Source organism: Eulemur rufifrons, chromosome 7 (assembly GCF_041146395.1).
Source record: "Eulemur rufifrons isolate Redbay chromosome 7, OSU_ERuf_1, whole genome shotgun sequence".
Lineage (NCBI taxonomy): Eukaryota > Metazoa > Chordata > Mammalia > Primates > Lemuridae > Eulemur > Eulemur rufifrons.
In genome coordinates this window covers 162,167,790-162,185,253 of record NC_090989.1, presented here as the reverse complement: position 1 = coordinate 162,185,253, position 17,464 = coordinate 162,167,790, and the positions used below count along the sequence as shown (strand labels likewise).

General features: G+C 52.6%; 1 protein-coding gene across 1 annotated transcript in view; it reads left to right on the top strand.

The window, feature by feature from the left end:
- The first annotated feature begins 2,766 nt into the window (after nucleotides 1–2,766).
- Nucleotides 2,767–17,464, top strand: part of LOC138386963 (protein FAM3D-like) — a 31,729-nt gene continuing 17,031 nt past the window's right edge. Inside the window, exons 1-3 of the mRNA XM_069473754.1 lie at nucleotides 2,767–2,820; nucleotides 13,264–13,314; nucleotides 15,147–15,254. Coding sequence (XP_069329855.1) covers nucleotides 13,302–13,314; nucleotides 15,147–15,254 — 121 coding nt within the window. The 5' untranslated portion in view covers nucleotides 2,767–2,820; nucleotides 13,264–13,301. The remainder of the gene's footprint in view (nucleotides 2,821–13,263; nucleotides 13,315–15,146; nucleotides 15,255–17,464) is intronic.

The window sequence follows — 17,464 nt, the reverse complement described above, 5'->3', positions numbered from 1 at the left end:
GGATTAGGTCCACATCCTAATGCTTGGAGCCTGTGAATATGGAACATTACATGGCGAAGGGGAATTAAGGTTGCAGGTGGAATTAGTTGCTAGTCAGCTGACCTTGAGGTAGGGAGGGTATTCTGGATCATCTGGGCAGGGGGCCCAGTGTTGTCACAGGGTCCTTAAAAGTGGAAGAGGGAAGCAGAAGAGAGAGTTGGAGGAGACGTGAGGAGAGAAGAATGGTCACAGAGATGCAATGTGGCTGGCTTTGAAGAGAAAGAAGGGGCCACAAGCCAAGGAGTGCAGGTGGCTTTTAGAAGCTGGAAAAGGCAAGGAACGGATTCTGCCCTGGAGTCTCCAGAAAGGGACAGAGCCTGGATTTTAGCCCCATGAGACATGGGTCAGACTTCTGACCTCCAGAACTGTGAGATAAACAACAATGGTGTTCTAAGCCACCTGGTTTGGGTTAATTTGTTTCAGCTGCCCTAGAAACCAAGTATAGCACCTCAAAGCACTTCCCCACAGGGAGGCCCTGCCTGACCACCTGCTGAAGAAAGTGCTCCTGTTACTCTCACAGGTTCCTTTATAGCAGCAGTCCCCAACCTTTTGGGCACCAGGGACCAGTTTCATGGAAGACAGTTTTTCCACAGACAGGGGCAGGGGGGCAGGGGGGAGAGCTCGGGCAGTGACGAGAGGGATGTGGAGCGGCTGTAAATACTGATGAAGCTTCATTCACCCGCCACTCACCTCCTGCTGGGAGGCCTGGTTCCCAAGTTTCATGGAAGACAATTTGGGGTGGGGGGCTGTGGACGGAGCTCAGGTGGTGATGTGTGGCCAGGTTCCTAACAGGAACCCAGGGGGTAGGGACCACAGCTTTCCAGAAGCTATCGATTTTAAATTATTTGCTGGTAAAATAGTTCAGGAGATGAAACCCCAAAATATGCCACTTCGGACTTTGAACTGAGGTCAATTGGGGAACAGCAAGCTCAGGGAGAGGCTTTCTGAGACCCTCGTATCTGCCTAATGACAGATCCTCCAGAGGGAACACTATCCCCTCCAGGAGTCTGCTCAGTCGGGGGATTGGCTGGCATCGCAGGAGGCTGGAGGGCCGCACCACACCTGGACAGACCTGTCTCGGGCTGTGCTGCTCTTCTGAGGGCCCACTCATCTTTCCCAGAAATCATTTACTCTCCCCTAAGTTGCCTACATCCCTCCTCCTCTCCCCTGTGAAGAAGGCATAGAAGCTTCTAGATCTCACTGGGTTTGGGGTATTCATTTTGCTTTCCTGTGACACCCCTATGAACGTAATAAACTTGTATACTTTTTCTCCTGTTCCTCTGCCTGCTGTCAGTTTAATCCCTGGCTCAGCCAAGGAACCTAGACCGGGGCGGCGGCGGGGGGGCGGGGGGGAGCCACTTCACTGCCTTACATACTTATTTGCTTGTTTGTGTCGGGAAGCAGGGGCTATGGGGGACAGCTGTCTGAAATGAGATCAAGGCACCATCCAGGCAGAGGGGAGAGGGTGAGAGGCAAGGGGCAGAGGACAAGGCCTGTCCTAAACCAGCCAGGACACAGGAAAGCACTGCCTGCCCCAGGTTGCACCCCCAGGGGCCCATGTGCCTACCTGGGGACAGTCAGCCGGAACAGCAGCACTGGGGCCACCCCAGGCACTTCTCCTGCAGGGACCACTCCCTGTTCTTTATTTCGTGACCAGCTACTGGACCCATATCCCTGGATATTCACTCCTAGGGGGCCACACATCTTTTTGGAAGCAGTCAGGGTCAGCAAATGAGGGGGAAGCCCCCAGGAGCCTGTGCCGAGGACCAAGAACTCATTCTAAGGGGAAGGAACTTGGGGATGAGGATCATAATTTGTGACAAAGCCTTGGGGTGCTGCATGGCGGGGGGGGCACAGAGCCCCTCCCAATGCACCTTGTGTCCTAGGAAGAGAGAGGGACAACAAACACTAAAAGTCTGCCACCCACCAGTCTCTTTTCTCCCTCTTTCCCTTTCTCCCTCCCTCTCTCTCTCCAGCTTTAGCCTCTGATCCAATGTGCCCCAACCCAAATCCAGAATCTTCCCCAAACCACTTCCTTTCCTTCTTCCTCCCTGTTGATCAAGGGGTCCCCCTTTACCATCATCCAGGCTCACCCTCTTGCAGTCGCCTTTGCCCCTCCTCCTTTGCCCCCCAAAGTCTGCCTTTGGTTCTTGCCCAGGTCCCACCCCCACCCCACCCGCCCCTCCAGGCCCCCACCCCAGTCCGGAGCCCTAGAGCAGGTGACCTGCACCTTCACCAAGGCCTCTACCAGCCCCACCCTTCCCCAGGGTCTGCAGAGGTTATCAGCATGGGGTCAGATTTTTTTTTCAGGGAGTTTTGTGGTTGATTTTAAGGCAGATTGTGGTATCTCATTCCTGATTAAGTTGCTTAGATCCCTACCCAAACCTCCCCTGCAGAGGCCAGGATAGCTCTGGGGGAAGAGAGCAGGCACAGCCCTTCTCCCTGCGTGTCAGCCAGGCTCCAGGCCACTCCTCCGCCAGGCAAGACTTTAGACCAACTTCCTGCTTCCTGGAGAGATTGTTTAACAGGGCAGGGAGAGTCTATGGTAAACTTCCTTGAAGGAGGGCAGAGCCTGGGCTGAGCTGAGCCCACTCGCAGGCCCATGAGCCATCCGGTCTCTCCCTCGAGATACTCTGCAACTACAGGGCCACCTGGGAGGCCCCAACCCCTCCAAGAACCAGGAGGTGGGTCTTTTAGCAGCTGGGTCAGGGACCCACGACACCTGCTGGACCATCTCACCTTCTCCACCGAAGCAGGGAAGCGAGAGCGTTGAGCCCTCAGGTACGTCTCCACCAGAACAGAGAGGGCTATTCCTCTGGGTCCACGTTATTGAGAGAAGGGGAAATGGAGGTGGGAAAGGTGGGAAAAGAGTGAAAGAGCCCGAGAGAGAAGGATGAAAGGAAAGGAAGAAGGAAACCACACAATCAAAGAGATTTCTGAGATCAGACTGAGGAAGGCACGTAGCTTTCATCTGAGGGGCCAAACCGGATCAATTGAGAGTGGACTGTGATGAAAAGGATTCTGAGGCTGAGTTCAGGCTCAGAGCAAAAGCATGCAATGATTGACTAGTTATGCCTGCCATGGGCACAATGAGATGTCAGGCACTCAAGCCAGGAATGTGATAACCCACACTGCAGGCTTTTTCATTTAACCACAGGGGCTCCCTGGCATTTATTCATTTCATTCAAAAAAACACATTCTGAGCATCAACTATGAGCCACACAAATATCTGAAGAACGAGTAAAGAAAGGAATGTTGTTCTTTGGCTCCCAATCTCATTTTTCTCTGAAAATAATGATCTGTACATTTGTGACAAAGATGCACAGACTTGAGAGATTTTTCTAGCTGTGTAATGTCAGGTTAGTCCCTTCCTTTTACTCTAGATAACACTCAGTTTTCTCACCTGTAAAATGGAAATGATAGTCTGAATATCTCCTGTCAATCCGTCATCCTCACTGTCTATGCATCTATGATATCCATCTCTAAAACACATAAATTAGCACCTAACATGTGCCAAGTGCTCTCTATATAATAACATTTACTCTTCATATCACCTCTATGAGGAAGGTACCATTATTATTCCCACTTTGCAGATGGGGAACCAAGGCACTGAGATTTAATAAGAGGCCCAGGCCGTCTGGCTGCAAAGTTTGTGTGTCTGACCACTGTGTCACACTGATTCAATGATGCAGTTGATTCTAAGTCCCCAGATAGAAGCAGGCAATCTAGGTACAGGAATGTCCTTCCAGATGATTCATCCAATGACTATTAACTGAGCGGTTCCTGCTTGTCAGGTAAACAAGATACAATGATTAACATGACAAGGTGACTATCATACATGGTTCCAGCCAGAAAGAAAAAAACTTGCATAAATAGTCCTCTTCAAAACAGTTTTGATTTATGTCACGGAGCTAGCCTGGAAGTCAAGACAGGCTGCTCCAAGGAGATTAAATTTGCTAAGGAAGGACTGGGGAGGGAAGTGTTAGGCTGGTGGAAATCTCAGAGAAGGGAGAGTAGGAGACGGGCGGGTCAGCCAGGTGGTCATGCCCAGGCCTGAGTGCCACCTGGGGAGGAGCTCAGCTCTGCCCAGCAGTTGCCCCAGATAGTCCGTCTGTCTGTCTGCTCCTGTGCAGCTGGAGGTTTGGGGTTTCTGTCTATGGTCGTCATTTACGCAGCTCTTCTGAGCTCAACTCTGTGCTGACACACAGGCGCAGTTGCTTACCCGGCAACTCCATTCCAACAGGAACTCTGGAGCCCACAGGGCTGAGGGACCTAACCTCCTCACTGGCACTTCCCTGGGTGAGGGATGCTTGAAGTCCTTGTTTGCCAACATTTCCTTGGGCTGCGGCCGCTGTCCTTGGATAAGACCAGCCCATCCAATATTGGCAGACCCGGCCTGACTTCAGGTGGGCAGGGGACAGCCTGTATGGGGGGCTGGCAGCCCCTGCCCAACCTGGAGTCCCATAGGGCAGGCCCCTTGCAGAGGGGCAGACACTGCCTATGGTTGGTATCAATCTCATGCCTTTGGAGGCCCTGGTAAGCGGGGATGGGAACTCCTAGGTTTGCTCCCCCAAGGGCAAGGCCTGGGGAGACAAAGATGTGAAAGGCGTGAGGAAAGCACCCCCTACCTTTGGATTTGCATCCCAGCTCTGCCTTTTCTCCAGGTGTGTTACCCTGGGCAAGCTGCCTCTCTTGTGGGCTTGTCTGACCCTCCCTGAAGTCAAAAGAATGGCGGCATTAATAAATTCCTTGGGGGATTGACTGGTGTGAATTTTGAAAAAACAATGTGTGTAAAGTACCTGTCATGAATACGGGCTGGTGCTGTTGTCAAAGCTGAGCACCTACTATGCACTGGGCACTGTGCACAGGGTTAGGCATTTAGAAACGATGAGACACTATTTCAGGAAGCTTGCAGTCCATCAGATAAAATAGTCACCTTGACGACTGAGAGTAAAGGGAATCAGGGTGGGTTGTAAGAGAGACATGATCAAGTTCCATGTGGTCCCTGCAAACAGCGATCTCAATAACAGGCGACACCTATGGAGGGTCGACAGTGTCTAGTGTCTTTGAATGGTGTGGAGCACTGTGCATGGATTCACTTGACTAAATATAACAGCAGCTTTGCATGGTAGGTCTTATTACTCCCATTTTACAGATGAACTACTGAGGCCTAAGGAGGTGAGGTAACCCCCCCAAGGTGGCAAGGCTGCAGACGGTAGAGAGAAGCTTTGCGCCCAGGCAGTCTGGCTCCAGGATCCCTGCTGTGGAGCGCTGCACTCCACTGTCCACGCCCCCACACAAATGCATTGACCAGAGAGCCATGCAGGCTGTACAGATCGCAGCAGGGACACCAGACAGGAGGCCACATTCCGCAAAGCACAGGGTTCCCCTGGCGGGAGGAGGTGAGGGCAGCCCCGGTGGAGGAAACTGCGTGAGCAGAGGCATGGATGTGGCAGCTGAGAGTCAATCTGCAGGGCGAGGCAGAGGCTGAGCCCCGGCACGACGCCAAGGACTTGGATCTTTCTGCAGGCATGACGGGTTCTGTCTTAGAGGCATATTCTTCTGGTGAAAATGTCAAGAGCAATGTGGCTTCTGGCGGGGAAGCCATCAGGAAGGAGGCTATTGCTAAAGGCAGAGAAAAAGCCAAGAGTTGGCCAAATTTTTAGGGCCCACAAGGATTACGGTATTCAGCCCTGAGCAGGGAAACGGTAGCATGGGAATTTAATCTGAGTCTTTCTGTTACTGTGGTTTGAAATGGGAAAAATCCTCATTTATCAGGTAGGACTCTTCTAGGTGCAAGTGACAGAAACACACTCAAACCAGCCCAACACATACAGGACATGTCTTGGCATACATAACAGAAAAGTCCAGAGATAATTCTGACTTCAAGCCAGGTGGATCTAGGGACTCAAATGACACCTGCAGAACTCTGTCTCTGTCTCAGGGAGCCTCTCCTCCATGTAGCTTTATTCTCAAGCAGGCTGTCCTCATATGGTGGCAAAGATACCCATCAATGTCCCCAGTTCTGAGTCTTCTCGACTCAGCGACCCTGGCAGGAAGGCAGCTCCTCTCTCCTGGCAAGTCTAGCGGAAGTCTGATCCCATCTCTGTGATCAAAGGATGGAGCACACTTATGAGCTAGACCTGGACCACATGGCCACCCCTGGAGCCAGAGGAGGAGGTCGACCTTACCTCATGGGGCGGTGGGGTTGGTTCCCAAAGGAAAATCAAGGTGGTCGCCAGAAGAAGGGGGGAAAGAGGCCCAACACACCCTGACTCCAACCGCCCCTGCTTCATTTAACTGTAGTTACTAAAGTAACAGATAACAATATCACACAAGTCATTCTGTCTATGTGACCCTAGGCAAGTCGATTACTTTCTCTAAACCTCAGTTTCCTCTCTGGTAAGATATAGTTCATAAAAAGAATCTGCAGACAAGATTCAGTGGAAACACTCAATGAAAAGACACAGGGCTCAGTATTGGCAGAATACTAATAATACTTACTAGAATCATTACTGATTATCATAAAGATTATCTCTTATTCAGTGAGATCTCTGGATCCCATGGCTTCCTAGGTAAGACTTATCCCCTAATATCTTCCCAAGGCTCCACTGACCTCACTATAGAGGCTGCGGCTGCCATCTTGGTTGATCAAAGAGGCCAAGACCTCTGATGGGCAGGAACGGAATTAGCCACTGGCTCTGAGGCAAATGTCTTCGTGCTTGACCTGCTGAAATGATTCAGACAGGCCAGCAATAGGCCTGCCCTGGCCAGGGCATGAACCCAGATGCTCTGGGCAGCCCCACCCTGATCCAATTAGTCCTCTGTTGACCCAGAGCCAAGCTTGCACACAGCAAAGAGAAGTTCTGGTGGCAACAACTGGCCTCTGGGGCTAATGGGCCTGAAGATGTCCAGTGTCCTGAGATGGCTCCATCGCCCCAGACACTGGGGGGAAGGGAAAGGGCCAGATAGCCCCTCCCATCTCCAGCTGCTCTGTCTGGACCTGGAGGAATCTATTACCTCTTGGGGCACACCCTGTTCTCTCAGCCTAGAGGGATTTCTGCCTCCTTGGGACGGTCGGAGGGTGAGGAACAATAGCTGTCCCTTGCAGAACACTTCCTCCACCCAGGTGCTGTGTTTTGAGTGCATTCTTGCATTTAATCTTCACTAAATTAGAGATCGTGATGGCCATGTATGAGGAAATCAAGGCTAAGAGAGGCCTGGGTCCACAATTCCACGGCAGAACCCAGAGTGGGCACCAAAGCCCCCGCTCGTATCCACCAGGTCACATAGACTCCCAACTCCAGGCCCTAGGAGGCCTCTGCAAAGTCAAAGGGTGTGACTTCGACTAGAGCTGCTGTTCACTGAGGGTCTCCTGGGCGCCTGGCACTGGGCGAGGCACCTTCAGAGGATGATCTCAGTCAGGAGAACTGGGAGGAAAGCCCCCTTAACACCCTTGTGAGGACAGGAGACAGGCAGTGTACACCTGCAGAGTGAGCAGGGGGCTCATAGATCCGCCCCGGAGGAGGGCACTGGCTGGTGATGGGGAACAGAATCTTAGAAACTTTCTTGGCCCACGGAAGCCTCCCTTCTGCCTCACCTTGGCTGAGCCAAACCCAGGCAGCTGAAGCCCAGTGTAGGGAGCACCTGGGACTTGGGTCCACCTGGAGCTGAAAGAGGCTATGCCTAGAGCAGAGGCTGGCAAACCACAGCCTGTAGGCCAAATGCAGCCTACCACGTGTTTTTATAAATAAAGTTTTATTTAAACACAGCCATATTCATTCATTTATCTATTGTCTATGGCTGCTCTCCCACTACGAAGGCAGAGTTGGGTAGTTGTGACAGAACATACCTACAGCCTGCAAAGCTCAAAATACTAATCTGGTCCTTTCCAGAAAACTGCCAACCAGTGCTCGAGAGGAGCAGGGCAAAGTGGTTAAGAACGTGGGCCCCTGGCACACATTGCCTGGGTTTATTTCTGGCATCCTTTCTATCTCTGACTCTTACCAGCTTGTCACCTCACCCCTCTGTGCCTCAGTTTCCCCTACTTCCTCCTTGAGCTGTTGTGAGATTAAATTAGTTAAAAGAAGAGTCTCAGAGCAGTGTCTGGAACGTGGTGTTGTTGTCTTATTCTGGGAGGTGCTCCAGGAACCTGAGGGGTGAAAACCCTCAGAATCGTGCACTTTTTCATATCTTCTCGCATTTCCTGCTGCACAGGTCTGACCAGCCCAATAATTCTACTACTGGCCAGAGCGGGAGGAAACCACTGAAACCAATAAATAAAATTATAACAGGGCATAATGGGAAATAAGGGGCTTATTTCCTTCCAAAGTAAATGTCAATGGAACAAATTGTCTGAGCCACCAGCCTTATTGTTTGCGGATTTATTTGCTGTTTATCTCCCTCTGTATTGGTGACATGATCAATAATTGCCCCTAAATACTGGGGGTTTCCAGAAAGACCATTTAGAGAATGAAAGGTGGGCTCTGGTTACTTTGAATACTTCCCATAAGCCTGGGCCAGATCATGGGAGTTCAACACGGCTTCTAGGGAGGATGGGAACTCAAGGCAAGGGGCAAGTGGGTGGAGCAGGATGTACATCCCCCAGTTCCAGGGGACTCTTGGCAGTGCCCTGACTCGTCTATGCTTGTATGCATGTGTGCACACGCGTGCATGTGTATGCCCATGTGTCTGTCAGTATATTGGTCACTTCCAGTCTCTGAGTGTCTATTTCTTTTTTGTTCTGTTTATGTCTGTCTATTTCAGTCTTGTCTGAGTCTGTCTCCCTCAGACCCTGTCACCACCTCTGTGGAGTTTCCACCTCCCACACGCGGCATGCGGAATGCATCCCTGGCCGTGAATCCCTGCCCACACGGGGTTGCTGGCAGAGATGAGTGGAAGAGAAAGGAGGAAGAACAGACAGCACCCCTGGCCTTTCGTGACCATGCTTGGTCTACATAATTTCCAGGGATGTTGAGGAAAATGGCCAGAGCTTGAGTTTCCAGAAGATTCTAAAGCCTGAGCACATCCTCTGGCAGAGTTCCACTTTGGAGAACAATGTTGGGCATGATGGGCAAAGGAAAAAGCCATTTAAATAGAGGGAGCAGCTCCTAGAGCTTTTCCTGCCAACGTCCTTTCCCAAACTGAAAGCTACTTGCTTCCTTCAAACACCACTTCCTGCACACATACTCTGTGCCTGGGTGCCAGCACCAGGCCACTGAAAAAGAAGGCCCTTGAGGGCAGCTGCCGGAAGGAGAAGCTGGCCCCCAAATCAGGGCTGACCATGGGGCACGGCAAGGTGCCTTCATGGAAGGATGCTTGGAATTCCCAGGGAAGGGCCAGGGCCAGGATTTAAGCAGGGAAAATAGCTGCTTATTTCTCCACCAGGTTGCTCTGCTCAACCGTCCCAGCCTGGAGAGAGAGTGTTCCTTTCTTTGTCCATCTTGGCCCTGGGGCAGGTCTTGGTTGAGATGAAAAGCACCTACAGTACAGAGAGCTCCAGGACACAGGAAGAAGCTGATGTCTCAGCTCCTGTAGGGACGTTAAAAAATGTCACAGACCAGCAGGCAGGCAGATGCTGTGATGGCATTTTGGTTCCACAGCAAGGACACACATCAATATAGAAATCCTGCCATGGAGGTGCACCAGCAGGAAGCAGCAGGAGTGCAGGGGGCCTGTCAGCAGGGAAGAGATGGGCCGATGCTGGCAGGCCAGCAGACCCCTTCCAGACAGGCAGCCTCACTGCCTGACACCCCTGGCAGGACAGGTAGACAGCATCACCCTCATTTTACAAAGAAGGAAATCAAGGACCAGACAGCTATACCCCAAAACATATAACTAGTATGTGGCAAAACCTGGTTTATCACATCCCCAAATTCATCCTCTTTCCCAATATCACAGGCTTTCATTGCTTGATTCTTTCAAGACCAAGACCAAATGCACTGCCCCAGCTGCTCAGCCCCTGGGTTTGCATCTCCTGGCAGAACGTGTCTACAATAGGAGGTGATGTATTGTGGCAGCTGAGAAAGGGACCCCAGTAGCCCCAGACTTACAGGTGTCTAGCTTAGCATCTCCGGGGAATAGCTTCCTTCTCCCCAGTTTCCATGTATCTATCCCAGGGAAGACTCTGGTTGGCCTTATTTGGGTCATGTGGTCACTCCTGAACCAATCACAAGGAGATCACAAAGCTCTGATTGGCCAGCCCCTGAGACAGGACAGGGTGCCATGATGGATGTGCCCCCACCCAGGACCACGGGGTAGGTGTTTAACCTTGACTTGGAGGGTCAGGGAAGGCTTCCCAGAAGAAGGGATTTCTCCACTGAGTCCTGAAGGATGAGTAGAAGTGTTCCAGGTGAAGAAGCAGGAGAACAATGTTCAGACAGAGGGACTAGCAATTGCAAAGGCCTGGGGATGCTCCAGAGCATGTCTTGCCTGAAGCCATATCCCCCATGCCTGGGGCCCAGCCTGCCTTCCCACGGATGCTCAGAGACACTTTAGGAATGAAATCCACAATTGGCTGTGTGGCTTCAAACAAGTTACTTGCTCCCTCTGGACTTCAGCTTCCTTCTTTATCTGGTGATTTTGCCATCCCGACCTTTTAGGACTATGCAAGAATCCAGTTCATTCAGTCTCCAAATATTCGTCCAGCACTTCCTCAATACTCATCATCCTAGGACTTCAGGAGACAAGGCATGGCATGGAAAGGAAAGCTGTGCTTGGGGCTTCTGCGCACGGCTGACCTGCAGCCAGAAATCAGAAGGGGGCTGTGGGGAGGGGCAGCACAGAGCAAGAGAACCTAGGACAGTGAGGGTGGATAATGGGGTCTCCCGTCAGGGAGGAGTCGGGCAGCTCCCAGCGATTCATGCCCTCCCCCGCCACACTGCCATCGCCCCACCACCTGCCCACTTGGGAGCTCCTGCTCCCCTGGGGCCACCTTATCTGTGCCTAAGCCAGCTAAGTAGGCATCCAGGGCAAAAGGACTTTTCTCTCTGTGCCTTTGCCAGGCAACTTTCTAACCTGAGCAACAGGTTGCACTGATCTCCAGCAGGAAGGAGAAAGGAAACCATTTCAGGTTTGGGTGGCTGCAGAGGGAATTCTTACCCCACCCTGCCTACCTATGTCTCTCCTCCTCCCCACCCCAGCAAGCCAGTCCTGGGGTCCAGCGCCAGAGCACCCATATGCTGCTAAGGTGAACAGGTTGGACACTTGGGAGACCAGGGAGCCCTGCAGGTGATGGGTGGGTAGCCGGGGACTCGGCCAGGGACTCAACCAGGAAGGACAGCAGGTGGGGAGAGCCCTCGCAGCCCAGCCAGGACTGAGCTCTGCCCCTCCCCACACGGTGCCCTGAAGCCAGAAGCCCTGCTTGGCATGGGAATGACAGCCCCTCCCCAGGTTTGTGTCCCCCAGTCCCTCTCTCTGTCCCTATCTCTCTCTCTCTGTCTCTCTCTCTCTGCTTGTCTTGCTCTTTCTTTCTGTCTCTTCCTCCCTCTCTCTCTGTATCTCCCTCTCTCCATCCCCTCAACCCCTGTCCTGGACTTGATCAGCCTGGGTGGACTCCGTCTCTGTGCACAATCTCTCCGAGAATATCCACGTCTGTCCGTCCTTCCATCCTGCCCGGCCTCCAGCTGTCCTGGCTCCTCCACACACAGGGGACCCCACAGAACGTCCTTCAGGTCTCACCCAGGGGCCCAGGCTCCTGGACTATAGGCCAAAACCTGAGCACAGTCGTGATAATAATATACTTTTGTATCTGGCAGGGGGGAAAAGGGGGTAACTTGAACTTCAGGAAGTTGAAGTGTCACAAAATGTCTGTGGGTAGATGCAGGGACAGCTCAGGTTTCTAACCCGGAAGGCCCTAAAGGAGCAGGGCCAGGTGGGAGGCCTGTTACAATCCATAAAAGGACATGTGGTTCTGCAGTTGCTGCTGTTCAAATACTAACGGCCGAGCCAGCCCGGGCACCCCCGTGTACATACAGGGAGGCCCGGAGTGGAGAGACTTGCCCAGGGTCAACGAGGGTGTCGGGGCAGGGCCAGGCATGAGCCCAGGTCTCCTGCCTCAGGTCTGAGCCCTCGGCAGTTGGGCTCTGGAGACGATGTCTGTTGAGATGGATTCTTAGCATAAAGAAGATTCTGGGGTGGAGAGGGGGCAGGAAGAGTGGTGGGAGCAAGGTCACTGCAGTCAGAGAAGGCTACCTGCTGTCCCCAGGCTGGCTGTGGCTCTGAGACCCGAGACCACCAACCCTGCCCTCCCCTCCCCTCCCCTCCCCTAAGTCCACAGACCACCTAGGGGCTTTCAAAGCTGCCGAATCGCTGGTAACTGCCCAGCACCTGGGGGTGACACAGGGGAAAGGTGGGGAGAAGGATGGCCCTGCCCCTGCCTGGGACTCAAGAAGGAAGGAAACCTTGTTTCGACCCTTGTCTGAGACAGAAAGTCCTGGACCCTGTGGGGAGTGTCAGGGAGCGTTCAGCAGCTGGAGAGGTGCATCCCAATTCTGGCTCCCACCCTTGCGAGCTGAATAACCCTGGGCTCAACCATGCTGGGTCTTGCTTGCCCGTCCCTAAAATGGGGGTTGTGAGGGCTAAAGGAGACACCGTGTAGACAGCACCTGGTGCAAACTCACCCGTAATATGTGAGTTCTGAGTACTTTTCATTTTGGCACATCAACAAAAATCACACAAGCTTCTGCTTTCTGATGGTGTCACTAATGTTGGCTGGCCAGCTCAACATCCCTTGGCAGGCAGGCAGGAAGGAAGGAAGGAAGAAGGAAGGAAAGAAGGAGGGAGGAAGGAAGGGAGGGAGAGAGGAAGGAAGGAAGGAACAAATGGATGGATGGAGGGATGGTTGGATGGATGGATGGAGGGATGGTTGGAAGGATGGATAGACGGATGAGTGGACAGACAGATGAATAAATGGATGATTGAACGAGTGAGTAAATCAAACCCTCCCGAAGACAGTGGCTAACCAGGCTGCACCTTCCTCTCCTGTCTAATCTCTGCACTTAAAACAGACATAGTAAATTGAATATAGAATTCCAGGGGCAAGAGTGAAGGAGAGGTGGAGGCAGAGAGGAAGGAGGAAAATTGCCCCCGATCCCCATGGTAGGTAGTGAGAACCCAAGTGACAGGATCACGGTCTCTTCAGCTCGAGGTACCCGTCTCTAATCTTCAGTCCTGTTCATTTCAGACCTGATGCCAGTTTCCAACTGGATTTTCTTCTCTTCATAGGTTAACGCTGACCTCAAGCAGCTCCTCACCTGGACAGGATGAGAGTGTCAGGTAGGCCCAGATCCTGAGGATTCTCCAGGGTGGGCCCTGAAGTTGGTTTGGGGGGCATCTTTCTGTCAGTAGTATGCGCCCGTCCTGGGCTCAGAGGTGGTTTGGCTTTAACTGTTCTCACACACTCAGGCCAGAATTCCCGGGAAACCAACCCGGCGGGAGCTGGGAAGAGGGAGGAGGTGACTCCCTGTCTCTAGGCCAAAGAGCAGGAGAAACTTTGGCAGGGCGGCCCCACCTGGCTGGGATCACAGGAATTAGCCTCATGTGGGAAACACCTGGCCCTGGTTAGAAATGAGGGATGAAATATTTACCTCAAAGAGGACTATTCTAGAATCCTCACACTATAGGGCCAGGCACGAGGAAGGCAAAGGCCTTCTGGTCCACACCCTCATACTGTACCCCCTTTGTACAGATTGGGAAACTGAGGCACCAAACAGGAAGTACACGTGCCTAATTTCTATTCCCAAACAGCTGTGAGGAGTCAGGAGCACATGCTTTGGAGTCAGCTGACTTCTCTGGGTTCTAACCCTACTTCTGTCACTTACTAGCCAAGTGACCTTGGGGAAGTGACTGCCTCCCCAAGCCTCAGTTTCCTCATCTGTAAAACAGGGGTAGGCAACAGTGTCCAGCACACAGGGCTCCTGGGAGGATGAATTGAGACCATGTATTGAAAAGCTGCTCACATGGTGCCTGGCGCAAAACGAGCTGCGTCACTGTGAGCTGATGTCCAGGAGGAGCGCTGGCTGCCCAGGGCCACGCTGTGGCCTAGGAGACCTGCACCCCACCTCACAGGACCCAGGGGGGCGCCTTCCTCACCCCGAGTGGTCAGAGACTAGCACGAGGCCGCAGAGCTGAAGTCAGGGCTGAGGGGCAAAGGCGGTGCCGCCAGGGAGGCCGGGGAGGAGAGCCAGGCTTGCCCAAGCCTCGAGGGTCAGAGAGAAAGGAGTGGGCCCGATTCAGAAGGCAACACGGAAGTGAAATGGACCCGCCTTTTGGTCCTTGTAAGGAAAGGGAGCGGGACAGGGAGCTCCGAGTGGCTGACCCCGTGTGTGGGGTTGTTTCACCGTGACATGGGGGATCAAGGAGTGAGCGGGCTGTGAGGCAGGGGAGGCCGGGAGCTGCGGCTTGACTGAAGCTGCACAGCAAGTCCAGTGTGTGGCCACTTGTGGTGGCCTTGAGGGGGAGTTGATGGAAACTGTAGGGGGACAACCTCACTTCCAAGCCCCCCTGGAGGCTGCCTACTGTGGACAACATCCCTCCCAACAAGCCGTGAGCTCAGTGGCAAGGGCATTCCCATGTCTGCTCTGTGACTGAGGGACTCCAGCTCCGAGAGGCTGAGCTCCTGCTCGAGGTCACACAGCACTGCTGGCTGCCCTGAGCACTGGCCACAGCCTTCCTGACTCCTGTTCCAGGGCTCCCCCCCCAGAGCCGGCCTCCTGCTCTTCTGCTGCAGTCCTCAGGCCTCACCTCAGGGGGTGTATAACAGTGCAGATTCCCAAGCCTCATATTCCTAGAGATTTTCTCTTGGAGGGCTAAGTGGAGCCCAGAAAGGTGCATTTTTAACTTTGTCTCCCAGGGGACTCACTTGGGGGAAAGCTGACACGTGACATGGCAGCATGATGTCACCATTTACCATTGCACAGATTCACACGTGGCCTTACCACATGGTCCCACAGTAGGGTCCAGGCGTGGGTGTGTCTGAACCTACAACATGGGGTCTTGTGATGTGGTCTCATTATGGGGATCTGGGAAGGACTCGCATGGTCTTGTAACATGGCCTTGCGGCATGGCCTAGCACTGTGGTCTCCTGGCAGCGTCTCCTTGCTCCGCAGGTGTGCTTCGCCTCCTGGCCTTCATCTTTGCCCTGACCACCACGTGGCTCTTCATTCGCAACTATATGAACTTCAGCATGGAAACCATACGTCTGCCACGCTGGCTGGGTGAGTGGGACTCACTGCCGGGGGCAGGGAGTGCAGACTTCCATCCCTAGGTGACCCAGGAGACAGACATGGCAAGGTGTGCACCTGCCTTTGGGTCCCCTAGCCATTTGAGGGGACAGGGAGCTTGAGGGAGGAAGCCCCCAGGCTGTCAGGAAGGCTGGAGCCTACGGGGAACAGAGGAGTGTTCGAAGGAGCTGGGGAACACACATGCCTGCACCAAGGGCTGCTTTGGAAAGGTGACGCCAAGAAGGAAGGAAAGAAAGAAGGAAAGACGGAGGGAGGAAGAGGAGAAGGAAGGGAGGTAGGGAGGAAGAGAAGGAAGAAGAAAGAAAACGGTCTCTATGTTGAGCGGCTCCACCAGCACTTGCTGTTCCTCCGCCTGGAACCCTCTTTGTGCAGACCCCACCACAACCAACCTGCCCTCCTGCCCAGCTCTGTGTCAGCCTTCAGCTCTCTGCCCAAATGTCACCTCCTCAGAGGCCTTCCCTACCCCCCAGCTACAGCCACACCCCTCCCAGTTTAGCTTCTCTTGATGTCAGCCTATTTCCTTCAGAACACCATTATCATCTGTCATTATGTTTGCTTATTTATTTATTTGTTTCCCTGGTCATTGCCTGTCTCCATCCCCTAGCATGTGGGCTTTCTAAAGGCAAAGATTTTATTTTGTGTATTTCTACCTCTCTAGCACCTGGCACACAGCAGATGCCTAGTGAACCCTTGATGAATGAAAAAAAAAATGGATGGATGGATGGATGGATGGATAGATAGACAGATGGGTGGATGGATGGAGGAATTAGTGGATGGGTAGGTGGGTAGATGGATGGATGAGTGGATGGATGGATGGATGGATGGGTAGATGGATGGGTGGGTGGATGAGTAGATGGGCGGGTGGATGGATGGATGGATGGACAGATGGCCAAGTGGATGATGGATACTATCTACTTTACATGTATAGTGTCATTTAATCTGCACAAATGCCCTATGGAGTAATTCATGGTGTGCCTGTGGTGTGGACTCAAGCACAATCCCTGATGTGGTTTCACACGTGATCTGAGAAAATAGAAGCTCAGGGAGATTAAAAACCTCACTCGAGCTCCCCTTTGAGATGTCAGACAAGAATAGAAACTCAGGTCTCCTAGATTCAAATCCTTTGTGATCAAGGAAGGAGGGAAGGGAAGGGATTTACACTTCTGGATTTGTCCTCCTTGAAGACCAAGACCCACCTCCACTGACAGAGTCAACATAATGGTCTGTAGTGACCCAGGCCAGCTCACAGCTTCCTAAGGCAGCAAGAAACCAGTCACCCCAACTTTAGCACAACCCCACAGTGAAGTGTCTGAGTTCCCTCACCTCATCTGCTGCTTATCAAGCATGATCCATGACCCACGATTTATAAGTTTATATTGGCCAGACGCGGTGGCTCACACCTGTAATCCTAGCACTCTGGGAGGCCGAGGCGGGTGGATCATTTGAGCTCAGGAGTTCGAGACCAGCCTGAGCAAGTGCAAGACACCATCTCTACTAAAAATAGAAAGAAATTATATGGACAATTAAAAATATACAGAAAAAATTAGCCGGGCATTAGTGGCGCATGCCTGCAGTCCCAGCTACTTGGAAGGCTGAGGCAGAAGGGTTGCTTAATCCCAGGAGTTTGAGGTTGCTATGAGCTAGGCTGACACCACGGCACTCTAGCCCGGGCAACAGAGTGAGACTCTGTCTCAAAAAAAAATAAAATAAAATAAGTTTATATAGATGCTTGGTGGCCAGCATGTCCCCAGCCCCAGGGCACGGCTTTTATAGACTAGAGATTGACTTGGCTCCACTGATGGCCTCAGAAAAGAGGGGCCCAGGTCAGGGTGGGAAGCTCAGGGTAAGTGTGGAGCGCAGGAGTGTCCTGAGGAGAGAGCCCCAGCCTGGGGTGGGAGACAAGCACTGGTTGAAAGGAGACCCCAGGAATTATTTCTCTCCCAGAACTCAACTGCCTGGGGTTTGACAAATCAATACCTCCAACCAACAGTCATCAAGTGACTGCTGGGTGTTGAGCTCTGCGTTCAGTTCCAGGGACCTTGAAATGAGGAACATGAGGCCTGTGCTCATGGTCTGAGTCAGAGAGACAAACAGACTTGATTACAAAATACAGAAAAATGAACGTGCGTTGACATGAGCCAGAGTCTCGAGAAGTGTAACCAGTGGGACAGATGGCTGTCAAA